This window comes from Pollicipes pollicipes, unplaced genomic scaffold, assembly GCF_011947565.3.
Source record: "Pollicipes pollicipes isolate AB1234 unplaced genomic scaffold, Ppol_2.1 Scaffold_4295;HRSCAF=5057_pilon_pilon_pilon, whole genome shotgun sequence".
In the NCBI taxonomy this organism is placed as follows: Eukaryota; Metazoa; Arthropoda; class Thecostraca; order Pollicipedomorpha; family Pollicipedidae; genus Pollicipes; species Pollicipes pollicipes.
Genome location: NW_023596461.1, coordinates 32393944 through 32416934, shown reverse-complemented (window position 1 = coordinate 32416934; position 22991 = coordinate 32393944). Strand labels below are relative to the sequence as shown.

The 22991-nt window shown below is 60.7% G+C and overlaps 1 protein-coding gene across 6 annotated transcripts in view; it reads right to left on the bottom strand.

Moving 5' to 3' along the window:
• The window catches only part of SNF4Agamma (SNF4/AMP-activated protein kinase gamma subunit), a 223184-nt gene that overhangs the window by 78744 nt on the left and 121449 nt on the right, over positions 1–22991 (bottom strand). Inside the window, exons 1-3 of one of the 6 annotated variants that reach the window (XM_037219716.1) lie at positions 13288–13557; positions 6641–6785; positions 2821–3026 (exon numbers count right to left, since the gene is read on the bottom strand). The exons of the other annotated variants lie outside the window; for them this stretch is intronic. Of the exons in view, the coding sequence (XP_037075611.1) occupies positions 2821–3026; positions 6641–6681 (247 nt within the window). The 5' untranslated portion in view covers positions 6682–6785; positions 13288–13557. Of the gene's footprint in view, positions 1–2820; positions 3027–6640; positions 6786–13287; positions 13558–22991 lie in introns of those variants that run through there. 6 annotated transcript variants of the gene reach the window in all.

Here is a 22991-nt window from a genome sequence, read left to right as displayed (position 1 = left end):
CGAACGCAGCCGGACTGCGCTGTGCCATGTGTGTGTGCCCACGGCCCGCACCGGACCGCGCTGTGTCATGTGTGTGTGTCCACGGCTCGCGCCGGACTGCGCCGTGCCACGTGTGTACGCACGGCTCACGCCGCTATCGCTGAGGCCGAGCGGGCCGACGCCGGCAACCCAGAATCGGCACCGTGTTTGCGTTGGGCTATCACAGCGGCTATCGTGTCCGGCGGCCGACCGATCAGGCGCCCAGACTGGTGCGTAAAGGGTACACCAGGCAGATGGCCGACCGATCCGGCACCTAGACTGATGCGTGAAGGGTACACCCGGCCGATGGCCGACCGATCCGGCACCCACACTGGCGCGTGAAGGGTACACCCGGCCCACGGCGCGCGCGACCCGCCAGCAACCGGACGCGGCGCCGCGGGGAGCGATTCCGCGGGTTATGCAGTGGAGATACAAGCTTCCGTTACTTTACGTCGTGTGCGGTTTGGTTGAATTTGAGCACCGCAACAACCATGCAGACAAAAGCCAGACCAGTGAGCAAAAATGGGAACCCACCACACTTCCGTCATTGGACCAGAGTTTTTACCACGAACTCCAGCGGCCTAAAGAATGGCAAGATCGAAAACCGGCACAGAAGCCCTCACAGGCCTGACAGGCGAGACGCGATCTTGGCCCGGCTCAGCCCTGTAAGCCATGTCAGGCACGGTCTCAACACGGCTACAGCGCCAGCGTGGCGCTCTTAATCCCCAAATTAGCTCTTCACGACGTGCGGGCCAAAGACGACACTGCGGCCGATACGTTTACGAGCGGACCACTTCGCTGATGACCCGACGCCGATGGTACTCGCTGGCGGTGCGTCCCGACCCCGGCGGGGACCACCCGCTGGCGGTGCACCCCAGATCCCAGAGGGACCACCCGCTGGCGGTGCACCCCAGATCCCGGCGGGGACCACCCGCTGGCGGTGCGCACCAGATCCCAGCGGGACCACCCGCTGGCGGTGCACTCCAGACCCCGGCGGGACCACCCGCTGGCGGTGCAGATCCCGGCGGGGACCACACGCTGGCGGTGCAGTCCCGACCCGGCGAGACCCGCTGGCGGTGCGGTCACCTGTACCCCCACCCGGGGCTCCGGGATCAGTGAGCTAATGGCGCCGTGCCAGTTCAGGGAAAACCGCCACTGCGCATGACGCCTCGCTGCTGTGGCGTCAGCCGTCTGGCCGATGATATGAATCGCGCGTGGCAATTAATCTGCCGCAAGCCGGCCTGTCTGGCCGTTCAAAGCGGCCGGGGGGGCCGGCCGACACTGCGGTGGGGCGGCCGGTGGGAGCGCCGCGAGTCACGGAGCGTGGGGGGGGGGGGGGGGGCGACTCGTGGCAGACTGCCGGTACACTGAGCTGTGTTCACAGAGTATGATGCGCGGTTCCCGCGAGGTCTCCGCCACACGGCGCCCCATTTACGCGAGGTGAGCGCGCGCCGATTCGACGGAGAAATGGATCAGTCGCGGACAGGCCTCCGCTGAATAGGAGGGCCGATGGTGACTGCTGGCATACAAGGACCCATTCATCCATAAAATGCCCCGCAACACGGGTGTGACACTTAGCCATTGTACTGCCTACTATCCAATCACTGTCATCCCCCTGCTCGCAATCTCCACTTTATTTTCGCACGTTACAGCCGGCAGGCCGGGGCACAACACGCACCAGCCAGCCGTCGGCGGGCACCGGAGTGGCCTTCGGTGTGGCACCAGGAGTAGACCTCATCGCGACCGACATCCCCGCTGCACCCACAAATCCCAGCATCCGTCTACGAGCAAGCGCTTTACGACCCTGTGACATGCGAAACACCCATCGGCCCCGAGTGGATTCAGACAGGCAGAACGGAGGCGCGCGTCGGGCCGAAGGAGAGGCCGGCACGGCGAACAGGAAGAAGCGCGGTAGCGTTGGGAACTCCGCTGGCAACGCACTCTATCGCGCTGTCTGACACCTCCCACCGAGCGACCCGAGTCCGACCGACGGAGGGACGAGCTCGAGCCCGAGGGACGGAGGGACGACCCTAAGGCCAAGGGACGAGCCCAGGCGCAAGGGATGGGCCCAAACCCGATGGACAAAGGGACGAGCCCGAGCCCGAGGGACGAGCCCAAGCCCGAGGGACGGAGGGACGGGCCCGAGCCCAAGGGACGAACCCAAACCAAAGAGACAAAGGGATGAGCCCCAGCCCGAGGGCCGGAGGGACGAGCCCGAGCCCGAGGGACGAGCCCAAGCCCAAGCCCGAGGGACGGAGGGACGGAGGGACGAGCCCGAGCCCGAGGGACAGAGGGAAGGGCCCTGAGTCCGGGGGAAGAGCCGCTATGTCAACGGCCGGGGTCACCAGCAAGCATTATGCGTCACTTTATTTGACATCTGATGGCGCCAGCTGACTTTTCCGCACATGTCTCGCAGTGTGTGGGAAAATGAGCCCGAGGCAAATCACAAATCTGCCTTCCAGTCAGCAAAAGCTAAGCGATTCAGAACTTCACGAGGGTTTCTATCGCTTCCCATGCCTTTTGCATCTACTTATGATGATTCCCCACAGGCCTCCATCATCCTGTCACAGAAAGCGAGTAGAGGTGGTTCAACCTTACAGCCGCCTCCTGGTATGCACCTCTCCGCCTATCCCAGACTTGCGCGTCGCGTGCTTCCCACCAGGGCCCCAGGCTCTTCAACCGCTCGGAGAAAGCTTGAAACAACATTTAGAGGACACAACACGAGACGGGAGCGCCTCCACTGACAACTCCCACAGACCGGTCCGGTATTTTCCAGCGGCGCGCCGCCCGCCGCCACCTCACCTGCAGCGAGTTCTTCATAGACGAGATGATGTTGGGCCGGCGCATGGAGCGCGTGGCGTCCGACTTGGAGCGCGGCCGGAACGAGTCGAGGAACGTGGGCTTCTTGCTGGGCGAGTCGGCCGGCGCGGCCGGCGGCGGCGTCTGCGCGCCGGCCTTGGTCGACTGCGAGACGATGTCGTCCCCCGACTTCCGTCGCTGGCGACTGCCTGCCGACGGGTCAGCTCGTGTCAGGTGGGGTCAGCTGAGGTTAGACGGGTCAGCTCGTGTCAGGCGGGGTCACCTGGGGTCAGGCGGGTCAGCTGGGGTCAGGCGGGTCAGCTAGGATCAAGCAGGGCCAGCTGGGGTAAACTGGGAGCTGGGGTCAGGCGGGGGTCAGCTGGGGCCGAATGAGGCCAGTCAGGGTCAACTGGGATCAGGCGAGGTCAGCTAGGGTCAGGCGGGGTCAGCTAGGGTCAAGTGGGGTCAGCTGGAATCATTCATGCGGGCTCAGGCTGGGGTAGATGGGGCTGGGGCGGGCTGCGGTGGGAGGATGAAAACCCATGTCATATGGGCGAGGGGTCAGACAGGAACAGGTGGGCCATGTGAGTACAGGTGGAATCGGACGGCGTCAGGTGGATTCAAGCAGAGTCAGGCCTGATCTGGTGGGTTTATCTATTTGGGTTCATGTGGGGTCAGACAGGGTCAGGTGGGCGTGGGGTCAGACGCGGTCAGACTGGGTCAGGTGGGGTGAGGTGGCACACGAAGAGGTGGGTTCAGACGGGTCAGGTGGGGTCATATTGCTCCGAGGCTCCGTGTGGTACCGTCGGGGCCGCTGAGGTGCCGGGGACGGTAACACGGCTGACCGGTACTGACGAACTCGGAGAACTGACCTCAACGGGCCAGGTGGGCGTCAGTGTAATCGCAAGGTGATGTATGAGAACCACAGGGGACACGCAAACGAAAGGAAGGTCAGATGAAGGGCACTGCCTGCCTGAGGTCAGGGGGATCAAACACGCACCACACCAGCGGGCCAACCAGCGCGGGACGTGAACGCACGTACCACGTCGGGCCTGCCGCCCCCTGTGGCCTGTCCGCATGGTGCAGGCGGTCGGCCGGGGTCACACGCCAGCTACACCACACAACGCGGACAGGCCGACTGCAGATGACCGCCTTCGCCGGCATCAGTGCACCTACGTTATCTCAGCGTGGGGACAAAGTCCATTCAACCGCCGCTGTGTCTGCCACGCGACGGGGCATGAACGAACTGCCAGGCGACGCGGCTCGCCAGGCCACCACGCGAGTTGACGCAGGGCGACCTTTCTCTTTCCCCTCCCCTCGATCCGAACTAACTTCTGTTGTTCTTTGGTCGAACGTCTCACGACGATCCAGAGTGTTGCCTTTCAGCGCAGAGACGGCGGCGCGGCGCAGACCCGGGCGCGACTTATCGCGCTCATCAGCGCAACTACTGCCAGAGTGTCGTATAAAGCCAAAAAGCGTACGTCGACTCCCAGGTCAACGCCGCCTCATGAGTCAGGCCAGTCCCTCGCTTCGCCGCGGCATCTCACGCAGCCGCTGGCCCGACAGCATCCCAGCCCAATGTGTGCTGGCCGCGCTTAAACGACTCGGTCCGGTTTGACAACCCGACGTCCGGTCCACCCACGGGCGGCTGAAAAACCGCCCGACTCCAGCTCCCCTCGTGGCGCGGCGCGCTCAGATCGGGTTCCAGCCCGGCGCACCACCGGCGGCGCCAGCAGGCCTGACCATCCCAAGGCCAGCCGGCCCGGTACGGCTGCACGGGGGGCGCCGGGGGCGCCGGGGGCGTGGCCTGACGACGGCCAGCCCCCGACTGAGATCGGCTCGGGGCGCACGGCGCGGCCGACAGCTCCGCGCGCCAGACAGGGCCGCCGGCGCAGCGAGACGAGGGGCGAGGGGTGACGGGCGGACTGAGCCCGTCACAACGACGCTGAGCCACGGCGGCGCCCGCGGTGCCTTGAGCTGGTTTGAGGTGCGCAGCTGCAGCGCTGTGAGGAGAGCGTGGGGTTGTCGATGGTTGTCGAGCGGCGAAACGTGTGAGGCGATATCCCACACTCGGAGCAACAAGCCAACTCGGCTTGCAGTCGGCTTCGCGACGACCTCCATAAATCACCGCTGGCCCAGCTGGCACGCTGTTCCCCCTCCTTCATAGAGCCGTCAGCCCAGGTAGCCAAGTTCCTCATCCGTCAAGCTGTCCTCGGAGGACACCCCAATCAATGAGCCGTCACCGGACATCGAGCACTCTCGACCAGCACTGACAGCAGCCACGCCGGAACAAACACAGCCTCCCACGCAGCTGCCACCTTTGCGGTTACTGAAATAGGTCATGACACCTCCTACATTCCCAAGCCTGGCCTATCCCACCAGCAGTCAAGGCCGCATTGAAGAGAACTCGAGCGCGACGTGCCCCGCAGGAAGAACAGCAGCCGGAGTCCTTCAGCAAGCCGAGAGCCACTGAGTACACCGAGAGCAGACGTTCGGTGGCAAGAACCGGGGACGAGAACCGGTCACCACACGCCGGCAGTCACACCTTAGCCACACAGGCACAATCAGTTACACAGCAGCCATACAGGCAGACTCACACCCCAGTCACACAGGCACAATCAGACACACATCAATCTCATACAGGCACAATCAGTCACACCTCAGTCAGACAGGCACAATCAGCCACACCTCAGTCACACAGGCATAATCAGTCACATCTCAGTCACACAGGCACAATCAGCCACACCTCAATCACACAGGCACAATCAGTCACACCTCAGTCACACAGGCACTATCAGTCACACAGCAGCCACACAGGCACAGACACACCTCAGTCACAGAGGCACAACCACTCACACAGCAGTCACACGGGCACAATCAGCCACACCTCTGTCTCAAACAGGCGCAATGAGGCACACTGAATGAACCGATTATAGCACAGCACCGCCACGCCAATTTCCCCGCCAAGGACAACGATGCGGCCCACACGAAGGTGGAGTTTCTGCGCCGGCCGTGGCGTTAGGCCCGGTGCGCGTCTCGTACGGATTTCGTGAGCAAATGTAGCAAACACTGAAAGTGATGAGGTGAGACGTACCTCTGAACATGACTTTGAACATGGCGGAGGACACTCCCGTTCACATGCCGTTATGCAGAACGTTAGCAGGCTGATTTTAGGACTGATGTGTTCTAGCTTGCCTCGGCACCCATTGCGGGGTCCGAACATGACGAGGAATGGCGGAAAAGGTCACGAGGCAGGGAGCACAAAGTTCATCGATACTGACACTACAACGACTTGCTGACCATGAACACATGGATAAAAATGCCGCAAAATAATTTATTGTAAAATATATACAAACGTGCCCTCTACAATTGACCACCCCGGTACTTCTACTTCCAACCAAACCGTCTGTTTGCATTCTCTGCTGTATTTACGAAAAACTGTCAAACTGGTTTCACTGTTTCTCAATTCTGACGCACAAACATTCAGGTATGCACCGAATCGACTCTTCCGTTCCGGGGAAACTACTCAAATATAAACAACGGCACCAGGTATTGTTTCTAATCAGCGACGCCACCAGACAACCCCCAGCGGAGCGATCCGTTAGCTTCGTTGCCCGTCCGGCACACAGGTGGAGCTAGTGTACGAGCCACTCGCATACTTCCAGGGACTGGCGAAGCACCCCACACGACAGAGCCGGAAGCACACCATTATCTTCATATAACCCAATCGCAGTCGAGCGATCCGACCCTCCCCTTCCGAGCGCGCCCCCCGCACGCCCCCACCCCCACACGAGGACCCGTTCCCCGCGCACCACCAGCGTACCTGGAGGACCCGCCAGGTGGCGCGAATGTCCCAGGGACCATGTGCCGGCGCGCGGCCGGGCGCCGCCCTGCGCGCCCGGCTCCGGTGGCGCCATCTGCTCCGACTTGCCCGACAGCGCTCCCGAGCCGGGTGACTCCTCCTCCTCCTGGAACAGGGCACGGGCCACGTCAGGTAGGGCACAGCAGGGCGGGTGTGGCGACGGAGGGCGTGGTCACCGAGACGGAAGGCGCTGCGCAGACGGGCGACACCAGACGACCAGAACAGGGGCACACGCCGAGTGAAGGGCACAGGGCGTGCAGCACACCAGGATCACCAAGTCCAATACGTGACAGTTTAAAACGTGATGAGGGCTTCATCAAAGTTTGGAGCCCTCGGTACGTTCTGTACAGACATTGCACAACGGAGGACGCACCTTGAAAATAAATATCACTGGAAAACACGGCCCCGCGAAGCCCTCATCACACACGCGCCGTAGTCCGGCGAGTCGAGGCGGCTACCTGTTACACCGTGTCTCGGCCAACGATGGCGGACGCAGAGGAGGTCGTACTGTTCATCGCAGTACGTGCGGCGTCTTTTTTCAACCGGTTACGCGAAACACGTCACCACAACCTTCCCATGAAGCGCCAGCGAATGCAGTGACTCACAGAAACGTGCACACAATGTTGGCTGGCTCCCCAGCAGCCGAATCGCACCGGTACCGAACCCTCCCAGCAGCTACGTCCGCGACACCACAGCGTCCCTCACATCGGGGACCGCTCTGAGCTGGTCGCAGTCGGATGGTGCCTCCCGGCTCCGGGCGGCTTTAGAGAGCGTGGGCGCCCTGACGCCGCCAGCCGGCCATAGCGTGATGACCGGGAGCCCACTGGCTCAACTAGCGTCAGCCGCGTGGCACGGACGTGCGCCGACAGTCAATGTCGAGCAGTGGAGGGGGATGACGAGATGGCGACACCCATGACCCCCACGTCAGCGGCGCAGATCGCCGAGGTACGGGGCTTCCTCGCTGAAACGCACGGCGCTGGTGCTTGTCTCCTTGTAGCGATAGCCGGCTTGTCAAATGGTCAAAGTATATACGTGAAATCAATACGCTGCGAGCTGGCAACTGCCCACCACCAGTCTCGCAGTCTGTCTTGAAAGAGCGACGTAGATGACAACAGCGGGTGTTTTCCCGCCCTTTCTGATCGCATCTCTCCACAAATTTCACTCCATCGAAGATCACCGCACATCGTGTCTTTCGGCAGCCTTCCATATTATGCAGATGGCCTGCCGGATCAAATGGCTTCTCCATCACGTAGTCAATAACGGAGGCTCATCATTGAGCGCATTTCAGCATGTCCGGAGCGTGGTCAATACGCAATACCATGGTCTACCTTTGCGCATCAGAATCGACGGAAAACCCTGAGCAATATACCTTAATGGGGTCGGAGCATACTAAAAGAGCCATTGTGTTCCAGCAAGTCGCCTAAGCGTAACGTGCAAACTATCAACACATAATGCGGCAGCATTCCTTTCCTATAATCCTCGGTCCCCAAAGCGTTCGCGGCGCCCCCTCGGCCCACCAGCATCTCTCTATCTCATTACCGCGGGCCAGCCACTTCCAACTTCTACGAGGATCAGGTGCTGTCCCGACGCCTCTCAGTATTCAGGCTGGGAGCCTGCCCCTCCATCAGGAACGAGCCCGGGGCGCGGCCCGCAGACGATCCTCGAGCCCCGGGGCGCGGCCCGCGGACGATCCTCAAGCCACCGGGCGTTTCGGTCGTCCGTCCGATGGCGTCCGATGGCGTCCGATGGCGTCCGATGGCGGCCGCGCGCGACCATCAAAGCGGCGCGATGGCACCGCGAGAACAGATGAATGTGCGGCGCTGGGAGGAAGGGAAGTGTGGAATGTCAGGAGGGGGTGCACAGACCGACAGGGAGTGAGGCAGAAAACACAAGGCATGCGCCGACAGGGCGATCATGAGAGAGGAAGGGGACCATGACGGAGACATCATATCTCTGCATAGGAAGCACACCGGCAAAATCAATAGACACCCACAACCATTACCGCGAACAAAGTGTCGCAGTGGCCACCGGTCCGGACGCCCGCTCCCCTCCCCCAGCCGGTAATCGACCCAGGACTTCAGACTGCCAGCAAAGTCCCCCCCCCCCCCCCCCATCAGCGGGATGACCACGGCGCTGCAGAGCGGAGCCGCAGGGCCGGCCCGGCGCCGCACACCGGGCAGCCGGTAGCCGCGCTTCGGGAGCACGCCGCCGCCCTCGGCCGCCCGGGGAGCCGCGGCGCGCTGGTAGCCCGGCGAGCGGCGGCTGACGGGCACCACCTTAGCTGGAGAACGGTGCTGGCGCGCCGCGCGATCACATTGTGTACGCGCGATGACTGAATATCGCCATGCCTGTAGTGGTCGCATCACACGTGACATGTTCCGTAGTTTTGCTTTTATCTATAATGTTGTGTGCTCTTAACTACGAAAATAAGGTTATATGACGTTGGTGGTGAAGGCCAGCGTCATCAAAGCCTAAAAACCAGGCAAAATGCACCAACAAACAAACCTGCCTCTCGTGTCACCACATGTCTCCCGTAGTGAACTATGCACCAAATCGTCGGATGGATCAGACCACAGGAACAGTCCACAATGTCCCGGTCTGTGCGATGCATCCATGATAGAGGCTTGAGCCTCATCTCATTCAGTGATGTAACCGTGCAAAACCGAAAGAGCCCGGCACGGCAAAAACACGTCTTTTTGCCGAACCTCCGCCCTCCAGCCAAATTACGATATCAGCACTCCATACACCAGCTTAGCAGTTCAGGCCACACGAAAACAGCACGGCTGAGCCGCCCGGTGCTGCACCAGGTCCGGTCCGGCTGCGCCCCGCCGAGAAACGAGGAAACCCTCTCGGCGCCCCGTCAATTACCGCCGAGCGCGCCGCCGGTCTCGCGCGCCCGCTCGGTCGGAATGCCGGCCGCTGCCCAGGTCAGAGCGCAACGCGCATGCGCACTGCGCTCCCACGTGAAAAAGGAGCGGCGGCTGCGTCGGGCCGCTGACATGGGCGGGATCGATGGCGCGCCGGACACCGCTGGAGTTGTCCCGTCGGTGCAGCTTCGGTCCCGGCCCCGCGGCGCCACAGGTGTGTCCGGTGGCCGCGCCGGGTCAGCGGTAACGTGACCGGCGGGGCGGGGCGGCCCGGGCACACAAACACTGGGTCGCGCCGCATCGTCAGCGTGCTACAGCAATGCTCGTGAGAGGCATATGGGCACCACCGTCCGAGTACATTCCACGGCCGTCCGAGGAAATTTCGGAGGATCATTGCGGTCATTTGTGGTTATTCCGGGAGACCATCGCCATTGTCGTATGAGCATCGTGAAACACAAACATTCACCCACAGTTCAATTTCAGCTTTGGGCTCAGGATGCCAGATAACTGCCATCCACCGTCAAATGTTGTACAACAGTGTACAAATCACCGCCCCATCATCGGTCACAGTCCTCGGACAGCCAGTGAGAGGATAAACACCGGGCTGCTGGAGTTATCGGAATGAGCAGCACGTAACCGTGGCGGCTGCCTCAATATTTGCAGCCTCCAGTGACGTCAGCCGCGGGCAAGTCTTCGGGATCGGCGTGCGCTGGATTCCACTCCGGTCCAGATCGGCATGCGCCGGATTCCACTCCGGTCCGGATCGGCATGCGCTGGATTTCACTCCGGTCCGATCGGTTACGGGCCCCTTGTTTCGATTACCGTGGCACAATTTTCAGCCAGTACCGATCCCGGCTCCGGATCGATTTCGATGGGATCGATTCCGATGACGACAGCTTCGGAGATTAAGTGCTCCGTGACCTCCACATAGCCTACATTGGACATACCTTTCCACAATATGACAGCTACACATCCAGCGATTTACTTTCTTGTGCGTATGACAGCTGCCACAATACGAATGCTCGCTGATACTACACTACGAGAGTACTTTTCTATTGATTTGACAACCTTTGACTCATAGAACGCAACGAACTCAACTCAAACTCTGACTCCCACATCTCGCAAAATGTTAAACGCACGCTCCGTGACCCATCCAGCGCCGAGGCGCGCCATGGTCGGCCCGTGAACGCCCGGCCAGTTCAATGGCGACATTTCCGCTCTCTGATCACTGACGTCCCCATACGAACTGTACCGCGGGGCCTGCTGCCAGCGGGCTCCACCATCCGAAGACCCACAGGCGGCAGCGCCCTCCGCGCGGCCGTCCCGGCGGCGGCGGCCGGACTGCCCCCCCCCCCCCCCCCCCCCAGCCACAGCTGCCCGCTGGCAGATGCCTGCCCACTGATGCGTCATTGATGGCAAAGTGGAGCTCGAGAAAAGCAGCGTGATCGCGGGTGTAATGCTGTCACAGGGTTACATCCAAACCTGGAGATGAAAAAATATTAGCTTGCTCTCGTTTTTGACGCGGTGGTTGCAAACATATCATCATTTGCAGCCCAAATCGCATGTTAAGGCCTTCAGCGAGATTGGAGAACAACGTGGCATGTCCCCCAGACCTGTGGTGGTATCATGGAAAAATGAAAACGGACTTATTGCCGTCTAGCGCTGTGAATAACAAATTCCTATTTTCGAAAACACACAAGGGTTATCTTTCCCTGAGTGCTACTTTTTAAAATATAAGAAAAAACAAGACGACCATATTTCCGAAGACCTGATCTCCCTCCGTGTGACGATGGAGTATCGCGCCCAGCTGACCTCGTCATTGCAGCCTCTGAGTTCGTGTGACATACCAACCCGGCAATGCGCCAACGGACAGCAGACACCGCACATTCTGGACGTCTGCAATCACTCACTGAACTCATAGAAGGGGAAGGCCAGCTCAGTCTACAAGCGTGCGCAAAACGGAGCAGCGGCGTAACAGAGGGCGGGGAAGTGACGTTCAACGCACGCAAATCCGAGAAAGGAGGCAGCAGCGGCCCCATACACAGTTCTCAAGAAATCGCTACAGGCCATGCCATTAGGCCAAATGTTTGCTTCCGTTGCTCTATTTTCGGCCACAATGTAGCAGCGCAACACAAATAACGGAGAAATAACTTTGACGATTACCATCGAAGCGGATGATTGGTAATCGTTCATCGTGGCGAGGATTCGATCTACGTATTGATCAATACGACACTGCCAGTGGTCTCTGCATTTCCTTAGTATTTTTAGCAGGCTATCCAGCTTGAAGTTTCTGTTCGATTATGCATACATTGGACAATGGCCAAGACGTAATGTACTAGTGGCAAAAGTGCTCACAACGTACAACGGTGCTCCACGACCGAACAGCAACCGGTCTCATCTTCCATGTGTGTGCCGAAACTTGTTGCTTTATGAACTTCCCGCTCACGAACGGCCAACGCGAAGTGACCTACCCGGAGCTCCGTTCCTGGTTCAGCCAGGCCTGCTCCGAACAGCGGCAATGTCACGGGTCACTTCTCCAACCGTTTACCACCGTCAGGACGCGGCTGCAGTACGCACTTGTTCCCTCTCAGCTCTCCTACAGAGGCAAGAGGGACCGCGCCAGTGCCTGCACCAATCAGGGCTCGCATCCGGCTGGAGGGCCCCTCAGAGAGCGCTCGCGAACGGATGTGCTTCATCGCGGCAGATGGAGCGAGCGGTGACACCACCTCCGATGCCGAGAGGCCGACGGGCCCACAGAGCCTGCCCGACACCGCGCCGGGGATGCCTCCCCCGATCGCAGCCCCGATGCCGAGAGGCTGACGGGCCTACACAGCCCGCCCGACACCGCGCCAGACATGCCTCTCTCGATCGTCGCGAGCCGCCAGGAGACGCCATCGAATCAGCGGGGCTGTCGTCTCAGCGTCAGCTGACTGAGGCGCCCAACACAAGCACGACCGATGCCAATTGTGTGGGGAACGGTCGAGAACGAAAACAAACCCCAGCCCGGGATACTACGCTGGAGTCAATGACGCGACGCTACCAGCGTAGTAACTCTCCGGGAAAGACCTGGCACGCCCGACTCGTCAGCTTCCGTTTTCAAATATGAAACAAGGCATGGCTGATTAATGGAACTGGCGTTTCACGAAGGTGAAGAACACGATCCGTGGAAGACACCAAGAGAGAATTAACCCTCACAAAAGCAGAGCATTACCATAATGATCGGTCACATGTTTAGTAGAATGGCTCCAACAAACGATCAAATCGATCAAATAAAATAAACATAAAAAATAAACAACGATCAAACAAAAAAACAGATCAGATCAAAAAACGATAAAATGCTGCGTGGCTGGCCCCCAGCAGGCCTTGCCATGCTGACGTTGCAGGGAAGAACGATCGTGACCAGACCGCCACGAAGTAACGTCTCTACCTCGACTTCAGCAGGCTCCAAGCTGCTGGAGGGGCCGCTGGTCAGCAGCCTTGCAGCCGGCGCTGCCCGCCGCCGTACCAGCGGCCCCTCCTCGTCCGCGGTGCCACCGCACCAGGCCCGTTGCCCGCCGCGGCCGGTTCGCCCTCATCAAGCGCACCCAGCCGGCGGGCGGGTCACAGCGACTTACCCGCCCGGGCAGAAATAGATCACGCCCGCTTACAACATCCAGCCACCGCCGGCTGGCAATAACATGGTCGCCTCGACCGCGGACGACGCGTGGGGGGAAGGGAAGAGGGGGAGCGTCCCAGGCCTACCGTCACCACGATGGAGACCTTCCTGCGGCGCACGAGCACACCCTTCTGCTCCTGGTGGCCCATGGCCGGGGCCGCGACCTCGGCGTATCGAGCCGCGCGGCCGCAGACCGACGGCAGTGGCGGGATGGGCGGGGGCGTGGCCGTGGCCGGCGACGGCGCTCCTCCTCCCGCTCCTTTCCACACGCCGGTCGGGGCAGCCGCGGACGACGAGGGCGCACCGGCCAGCTCCCGTCGCACACTGGAGAGCATTCACAGGCCTCACTGGCGGCGAGACACGGCGCCCAGCGGCAGCAACAGCGCCCGCGTCCCCAGGGGCCACTGGCGGCCCAGACTGGGGTCCACCGCCGCCGCCGGCCGAAATAAACCGCACGACCCGGCAACGCGGCTGGCGGCCGGCGCCGGCGCACACGTGGCCCCCGCGCCCAGGCCGGGGCGGCGCTAGCAGCGGCGGCGCGCTGCCAAAGACAGCAGTCGCCGCCGGCCGGTGGTTCGCCGAGACTCCGGTCGGCTGACCGACGATTCATCGTCCGCCCCCCCCCCCCCCCCCGCCTCATGTCGACAACAGCAAATATCTGATCTTGTACATGCCGCATGGCGTTTTCACGGACCTGCTCGTGATTCTGCTCACTGGGCATGCTTGCACTTCGGCCGGTTCCCAATAGCGATCAGGAACTTTCGCCGCCTCGGCCATTCGTGGACGATTTAGCGACGGGCGTAAATTTGACGTCACGGTCCCTGGCGTACAAATCTGGGCGACAGAAATTCAAAATTCGTTCATCCGGCTTTGCTCCGAGGTTGTGCTCTTACTTCCACCGGAGCGCAACGCCTTCATTCCAAGTGACCGCTCTGTGGGCGGGAGCGCCCATGCGTGACCGGCAGCGGCAGGCCAGTCGCGATCGCAGCGTCCAGGTCAAACCGGCCAGGGACCGGCTCCGGGCGTCGGCCGAGCTGGCTGCCTGCGGCGCGCCGCCGTCACTCACACACCGGTGCACTGCCCCGGGTCAGGGCAGCGCCGCCGTCACTCACACACCGGTGCACTGCCCCAGGTCAGGGCAGCGCCGCCGTCACTCACACACCGGTGCACTGCCCGGATCTGGGCAGCGCCGGTCTCGCCCCGGGAAGGGGCAGACAGCGTCACAGACAGCATCGCAGACAGCGCAGAGCCATTCACTCATTTCTGACAGGGCAGTGTCGCTCGAGGGCAAAGTAGGGCCGTTACCGGCAGGGCACGGTGTCGCTCCGGGTCACGCACCGACCCCGCGGGCTCGGCCTGGTTCCGACGCTCGCCGCCGGACACGGGGGATGCCAACTCGGCACGCGATGGGGCCTGACCCCGACTCCCGCGGGCGGTGGCGGTCAGGTCCCAGTGCGTGCATCGCCGCCCGTGGTGCGGGCACATGTGACCAGTGATGGATGAGCTCGACGGAAAGGGCGTGACCGCGGCCGGCTCGCACCGACGGGGCACACTGCCAACGCCGCGTCCCAGTACTCGGTAGATGCCTGGATTTTTAGCACGGATATTTCCGCCGGGTGCAGAGTGCTGGATCTTGATCTCTCAGATCCTGGAACGTGCTTCGCCGGGGGGAATGTTTCACTTTCGCGCTATGTTTGAACTGGGCGACTTGGACTGCAGTACGATGCGAGACCCACGCGAAATACCTAGTTACATGTTGTGCAGCGTTTTTTTCCACGCGTGTGACGGTTTCGTTATATTTCGGACTCATTTCGCCGCGGCGCACTGCCCATGTCCGCGGTGCGCCAACCGTCTAGTCACGCAGAGGCCGGTGGCGTCTGGTGCCGCCGGCCGACCGACCGACCGACTGGCACACCAATTATACAAACAGGCCGACGAACAGGACGCGGCCCTGAACGGGGCCGCGTCGTCCGCCGGGCCGTAAACAGCGCGCCGCCGCCCGCCGCCGCCGCCGCTGACCGGGCTCGTACGACGCCGAGCGCGGCGGGCGGCCGGACGCGGGCCAGCCCGCCGTCGACACTGCCGCCGCTGTCGCCGGTCGTCGCTGACCGTCTCACACGGCGCAGAGCGGGGGAGCGGCCGAGCGCGGGACGGTCCGCAGTCGACACCGCCGCCGCTGCCGCCGCTGTCGCCGCCGTCGCTGGACCCGTCTCGCACGGCGCGGAGCGGGGGAGCGGCCGAGCGCGGGACGGTCACCCGCTGTCGCCCGCCGCCGCTGACCCGGCTCGCACGGCGCGGAGCGGGGGAGCTGCCGAGCGCGGGACGGTCAGCCGCTGTCGCCCGCCGCCCCCGACCCGGCTCGCACGGCGCGGAGCGGGGGAAGCGGCCAAGTGCGGGACGGTCAGCCGCCGACACCGCCGCCATTTCAACGCAGGTGAACCAGCTCCCAGTGTCGTCAGCCGGTCACGAGCGCCGAGGCCGAGCGCCGCAGTCCAGGTAGCCAATCGTAAAACGAGCAGTTCTGGGGCGTACGGCATCGGAGAGCGTGTGACGCGCGTTCCATTAACCGGTTACTGATGCAAGCCCAAAGAGCGCTTAATGGTTGAATATTTCGCTTCTCGGAGCCAGCGTGCCAGTGCCAACTTGCTGAACTTTAAAAGGAGACACTGAAGAAAATGCACGCCAGCATCCCAAAACTAGCAAATTGAGGGGGGGGGGGGGGGATCACACGAACGAGCTCGGACGAAGCAGTCCCCATCATCCCCTGAAGTGAGCCACGCGAGCAGCTGAAGCGAACCAAAGCGAAGCTGTCTACCACGGCGGCAAGCTCTGCACATTGCCTGCAGCGACAGAGAACGGGTCAACCGGCAGCGGCTGAAGACAGGCCGTCTCCGAAACTAGTCCCGAGCCGCGCACCCCATGAATCACCCGGCTGGCAGCCTGCCCCCGAGCACGTGCCCCCCCCCCCGCATCCTCCGAGAGGCTGCTGAGTGGGGCTTGAGGGCGGCTTTGGGCGCCGCCGCGGCAGGTGCGGCTTGCAGCCAGACGGGTGCTGCCGCCCGCTCTAACGCCGCCGGCCGGCACGGTGGAGGGGTGTATCGTCGCCTCCCCGGCCCTCCCCGCCGGGAGGGGGGGGGGGGGGCTACTCTGGCGGGCACTGAGACGGGACAGACGGTAGGAGAGCCGTTTCCAGCACGGAGAGTCCAGCTGGGGCGAACGGCCCCGAGTAGGACTCTCCGCCCACAGAGCGCCGCGTGCGACGCATTCACCCCGACGGGCGCCCGGCGGGTGAAACTTTACAATGCCGCGGACCCTTTTAGTGAGAAATCTGTCCCACATCGGCTAGATTCTGCACCAGATGTCTGCGCTAAGTGGCCAACAACACCCAGACGACCCTAATTTAAACACGGTCAGGAATGGTAAACAAGTCGCGCAGTCGTCACCAGCGGCACCAACGACGCACAGTCACGTCACACAGCCGCTTCACCCAACGCCGGCGGTGCCACGACGAAACCCCGTCACCACTGCCTTGCGCCGACACCACCGCCTGTCAACACCACCGCCTGCCGACGCTACCACCTGCCGGACACCACCGCCTGCCGACGCTACCACCTGCCGGACACCACCGCCTGTCGACACCACTGCCGGTCGAAACCACTGCCTGCCGACACGACCGCCTGCGCTAGCACCACCGCCTACCGACACCATTGTCTGCCGACACCATTGTCTGCCGACACCACCGCCTGCCGAAACCGCTGCATGCCGAAAACACCACCTGCGCGAACGTCGCTGCCTGCGTCGGACGTACTTTGACCCGGTGGAGCGGACCGCAGCCGTTGCCCTGGCCGCCGGTCAAGGTCGCCGCGTGGGCACGGGGTCGCGCGAAAGTCGCCGCCTGCCCGGCCGGCCGCCGGCTGACGCTCGGGCTGGCAGCGGCCGGCAGGTCTCGCCAGCTCACTGGGGCACCATGGCGGCAGCGGGCCCGTCGGCAGCACGCCCCACACCACGCACCGCACCTTCCGCCCTGCGCCGCCTCCTCCGCACGTGTCGGGCGCGACCGGCGGCGCGCGCGGCCCGGCCGGCACCCAGAACTGGCCGGCGGCGCGGCGCGCACACAACGGACCACCGGCGCTGGTCACAGGCGAAAACAGCCGCACGCAAGTCCGCTGGGCGACGCACAGTGGGCCACCGCGACGGAGGGCAGCTATTGCGGCAGCGCGGCGCGACTCTGCCCGCCCTGCGCGCGGCCCGCCGCCCGAGTGTCGACAACCGGTTGTTGGGGCGCCACGGGCGAGCCCGCCGGCTGTTTTAAGCACTTGTTTGGCACTGGTATGACGTTTAATCTCCAACAAACAGTGCGAGCCGATTGGCGTCCGCAGAGGCGGCTTCAGGACGCGCGGCGGGCTTGTGGCTACGGGGCGGCCGCGGCGGGTGCGAAGTGGTGCAGTGACGACCCTCCGAAAAGTCAAAACGGCCAGGGCAATTCGCGAGTTCCGACAGTGGCAATCCCGCCGCGTAATGCCATTGTTGTATTTGAATTAGATTGCATTCCTTCACAGGCTGCTCGTGGGGCTTGCCACAGCAAACCTGGCGCCGGCCGAGGTGGAAGATTGCACGCACTAAGACTGCACACAGCACCCAAAACGCGGTAACGAATACGGTGTCAGGGACGTTGCGCAACATCGGAGATCATAACTGGCTGTCAGCCACTCGACGCCTCTGCGCGCTACATTGCCGGCGGCGGGATGATATTACGCAAAACGCTCGACTCGAAGCCATTTAACAAGCGGAGAGCAGATAGGCGGTAATGTATCCGACCTTCGTATCACCGTCAATAGACTTATGATGGGTCCACGGACCCTTCCACCATAAGTCATTCCTAACATGTTAGTGCTCATTTTTGTGGTTAAATCCAATCACAATGCCGATAATGTATTGGAAAATCCGGAAATAATTGTATAGGCCGTTTGACCATTTCCTACAAAACCGGTGAGAATGTATGTGTAGTAGAGAGCAGTTTTTTAGATAGACTTAACGTCGAAACGTATCATGAACAGGCCTAAAGGTAAGCATGACCATGGAAAGGACGAGATGCTCATTTTCTATAACTCCCCTGCGCTTCCTCGAGAGATCCTTCTCTGTTGCAAACATCCATCAACTCCAAGACGATCGCAGACTTGTCTCCCAGCCCAGCCATAAGACATACGCTGCGGGGGCTTCGAGACCCATGCAAGCTGAAGACCACCGCTGACACGACGTGCGGCCACCGCTGGAATTCGCTGCTCAGTTTATTTCCAGGGTTAGAATATTTGGACACGTTCACTATAATGCTTTGTTTGGAATATGCCGAATTTTTACACGTGAGCTTCCATCGTATTCAGGCGAGGCTGGAACGACTGTGGCGTAAGCACACCCCTCGTCCATTGCATTAAGGATTCGGATAAGTAACCTCGAACGGAGCAGGTTAAGGTGATCGGGGTGGCGCCTTTTGCTGAAACCAACAACGAAATCAATCAGCTTGTTCCACTCACATGCAAAAGAAAACTTGAAGAGATTGCCTGCGGTAAAATCAGCACGTTGCCAATTTGAATGAAACTACAAACGCAAGTACAAAGTAACCGCACTTCCTGATTTTCGGCATTGTCTGCCTTTCGCTTCTTTACACTGCGAGAAGTCCGCGAAGCTGTGTCTTCAGCACTGTCCCTGCAGCCCAATACAGCACGGCGCACCAGTTCAGTGAAATCACATCAAGTGCTTCCATCTATTACCAATATCGATTTCGTTTTTCAACATTTGCAGAGGCGGAAGTTCCCCCCAAGCATTCGAATACCGCGAACTCGTGCGCGCATCGAGATATCGAGCAGCAAATCCACACTCTGGGCAAGCACCAGCTCTCAGAAAGGCGCTCGCGCCAATCTGACTGCGTAGGCGTCCACAGACTTCGCCGACCGCCGAGGGGACCAGTCTGGCCAGACGGTGGCGGCCAGGGGTGAGAGAGGGACACGAACTCGAGCCGGCCAGCCAAATAAACAGACGCGCTCAGTCGCCTGGTGACCAGAGAACTGCCCCCAACTAGGACGACTCCAGAGTCGTGTTGAGTTGTTAAAGCATACAATCATCGCACAGCAGACAGAGCATGCCTTCCGGTATTCAAACGCACGGCAGACTTGGAGCGTCGGTGTCGTGGATACGCCCACCGTGAACATCTGGCAACGGCTGGGCGATAGGGACGACGAAAGCCCGGCGGACCAGTCTCCTCCGAGGCTCACTCCGAGGCAAGCTTCTACCATATGGATTGCTGAATGTCTAACATGCTACGCTTACAAAAAGACCCGGCTAGTGGCAATCCTCAAAAACCTGCCAAAAAAAGAGTGACTAACAATCACTGAGCATCATACTGTAAAGCGCGCCTGAGGCATACGCGGCACACAATCAGCACGTCCGTGTCGCTTGAATGCTGAAGCTAAAAACCAGGTCCCAAACACTCACACTTCTATCTCATTTCAAATATGACAGCCTCCATGCGTGTGTTAGCCAGTAGCAAATCAGAGACCTGAGTGACCAAACGGCACGATATGTTCCAGCTGGAGTTATGGCGGTGCTGGCGAGGTCTAATTTATGCTCTGCGCCGAGGTCAGCATGTGAAGGTCATGATGGGCTGACGTTTCGGCATTTAGAATAGCGTCGCCTGTCTACAAATAAGATGTGTATGCGTCAAACACGATCGCCACAAGAGCAGCTCGGTTTATAACGTCTATTTAATAAGCCGACAGGTGTCTGACCGCGGGCCGGTAACACCAAAACGAATCTTATCAGACAAACATGATCTTTGCGGTTGATCAGCAAGGAGCCCAATGAAAAATCCGCGAAAATCCATGTTTGCAAATGCAATAAAAACACCCCAAGGCTGGTAATCAAGCTGGCTTGCTGGCCGTATCGAACCACAGCATCTGGCGGCGTACGGGCGGTGGAACTCCGCTCGGCAGAACGGAAATTCGCCTTGCAACGCGAGGAGAAGTCGGAATTTCCTGGAATGTGAACATTTTAGTATCCCAGAAGATGACATTTTAGTATTCTGTACAGCGGGCTCCAATTCATATGAGCGGAGACCGAGGATGACTACGGGACTTGATTTAACGATCCCGTTAGACGTATGTCGTACGTCCATGGAAACAACTATGAATGGCAAGCAGGACCCAGCCGCGGTCGTAAATAGCTTGTCCGCTGTGACGTTCATGACCACAGCAGCTACGTGCGCCGAAACACTACATCATGACTCAACAATCCGCCCGCCCGCCCCGGCCGCCCTGCTCAAGATAAAAACAGCCGATCCGCCGCCTGGAGTGTATCCTCGCCCGGCACTGAGAAAAGAAACAGCAGCCGAGCAGGGGTTGTTTTCAAGTGGAGGCGACTCGTGCCCGAGCCGGCGGCGGCGGCGCTGTCTGAAAACACGCCGGGTGCAAGAGCCGCCCGGTCCGATAACACCCCTGAGTATCGACCCGCGGACGCCCTTTGTCCCGTGTCCATGTCACACCAAAATCAATAGCCCACTTCTGCGGCCGTCAGGCCCCGCCAAACAGAGCCGGGCTTCGCAGCGTCTCCGCGCCAGCGACGGCTTAGGGTCACACGGCTTCGGACACAAATCAGGGAAACGACCTCCGCTCTGCTACAGGCGGGCACCGTCTGGACATCTGCGGACGGAGTTGTCGACCGAGCGACGAGCGCAGCCTGCCGAGCGCGACTCAAGTGCCCCCGGGACGGGCTCGGACGAGCGGTTCGCCTCCAGGGCACTTGGCTCGCGTTAACTCCCCTGTCATGGATCAGTCGCCCCCAGCCCTAGAGGGCACGATAAATGCGCGCCACACTGCGCACGGAGCGGAAACGCCTTGAACACTGCTCTCTCCGCCACATCCACAGATGTGCAGGGCGGGCTGCTGCTCGTCATGTTCAACCTCTGAACTGTCCGGAAGCACAGCCCGACTTACGCGGGGGGGGGGGGGTCGGAACGGCTTGCTCAGGTGCTTTGCTTCCCCCAGTCGGCTGGTCGCGCAGCGTCGTGGCCAGCTGGAGAGACCACGTCTCGCATAGCTGCTTCATGTCATTATCATACCTTCATAACTGTTCGCACAACTGGCAAACATCAATCGCCCATATGGCAGCCACGACTTCAGCAAGATTTACAGGATAACGGCTACAGTACAAATTTCGACAACGTGCTGGAAAATTCCCATCATTTCTTACGGGAAAAAGACCCGAGTCCCCACCACTCACCCACAACGGCCTGATCGATAACTGATAACCTGCCACACACTGTCACGCTGAGAGCAGCGACTCGTATGCCTTCCACAGCAGTTCGGCTGGAGCGGGTCCGCAGGTGCAGTGGCAAGCGCTGGACTGCACCCGGCGCTCACGGCGCCCGCAGCGTCCCGAAGGAGGGATGCGTCTTTAAAACAGCGCGTGGGCGCCGTGACGGCCCAGTACACGGCAGCCACCTGTGCCCCGGCCTCATTTGTCTTGAGCGTCGGCCGGTGGGACCGTCGGCACTCCAGGGGTTGCCGTAGTGCATCAGGTGACCCGCTGCGGCATCGTAATCCGCGCAGGGTGACAACATTGGTGTCAACTCTGACGCCCATGGATGGCGCGTTACCAGACCGATCAGGGTCGGCGGGCTCCCGCACGCAGCCGGCTCAACACGACGCTGGCGTCGGCGATCAGGGAACAGTCGGGATACGGCAAGCAGCCGCCAATGACGGCAGGCAGTTCGGCCGGTGTTGGGACGCTTCCCATGTGCCAAATGAAGGGAACTGGTCAGACTGCATTGCTACTGAACAGCAACGGGCACACCCCATTGCTAGCCCGCCTTTCTGCCACGTCCCTGCGGATCAGTAAAGGGTTTGTCGACCTCCAGATACCGCATCTTGTGCGTCACTTCGGTCACTTCCTTCGGGCCCAAGAAAAAGTTGATTCGGTCGCGCCTTCGTATCATCATCATCATCGTCGTCGTCGTCGTCGTCGTCGTCATCATCGTCATCATCATCGTCAGCATCATCATCATCGTCGTTATCATCGTCAGCATCATATCATCATCATCAACACAACAACACAACCACAATAATAATAATAATAATAATAATAACACCGTTGCCACCACGAGCTAATCAGGGTCTAAAAAACAAACGATCCTCAAGGAGACAGTGGGGGGAACCCAGCCTCTGTCTCAATTCTTTCTATACAACGCCTAACCGTGACGTTCAGCTGTTCCAGAAATAGCACGGCGTCTGTTCCCTCCCCTGCCTCACCCATACGCATCCGCTACCGCCGTCTGCGCGTACTTAAGCCTACAGGTTCCAGGCGAAGGCGCAGATCACTCTGGTCGGTGAGCTCGGGGGCCTAGGACATTTTCAAAACACTTGGCCCCTCTAGTGTGTTTGCCTTGATAGAACGGTGTCACGATAGATTGCACCCCAGTAACTTTCGATGTATGGCTGCGCTGATGGTTCTTGAAACCCTTTAACCCGGATGAGGGCCTCTCTCACATGCTCAGCAACGTAGCCCACGCCTCCCACGCAGCCATTGCTCAACTCTAGTCGAGCCTCGTCAGGTTCCGGGGCCCCATTTAGGCCCAGATGCCCCAGGGACTAAAGAGGACCAGAAACTGGCGGTTCTCGCAGCCCACAGAAGACACAACCACTGAAGAGCGGCGGTGGAGCGGGCCACTTATCCCCCCGCATTGCCTGCCAGATCATAATAGCAGGGTCTGGGTACTGAGAAAAATCACCATCTGGGTTGC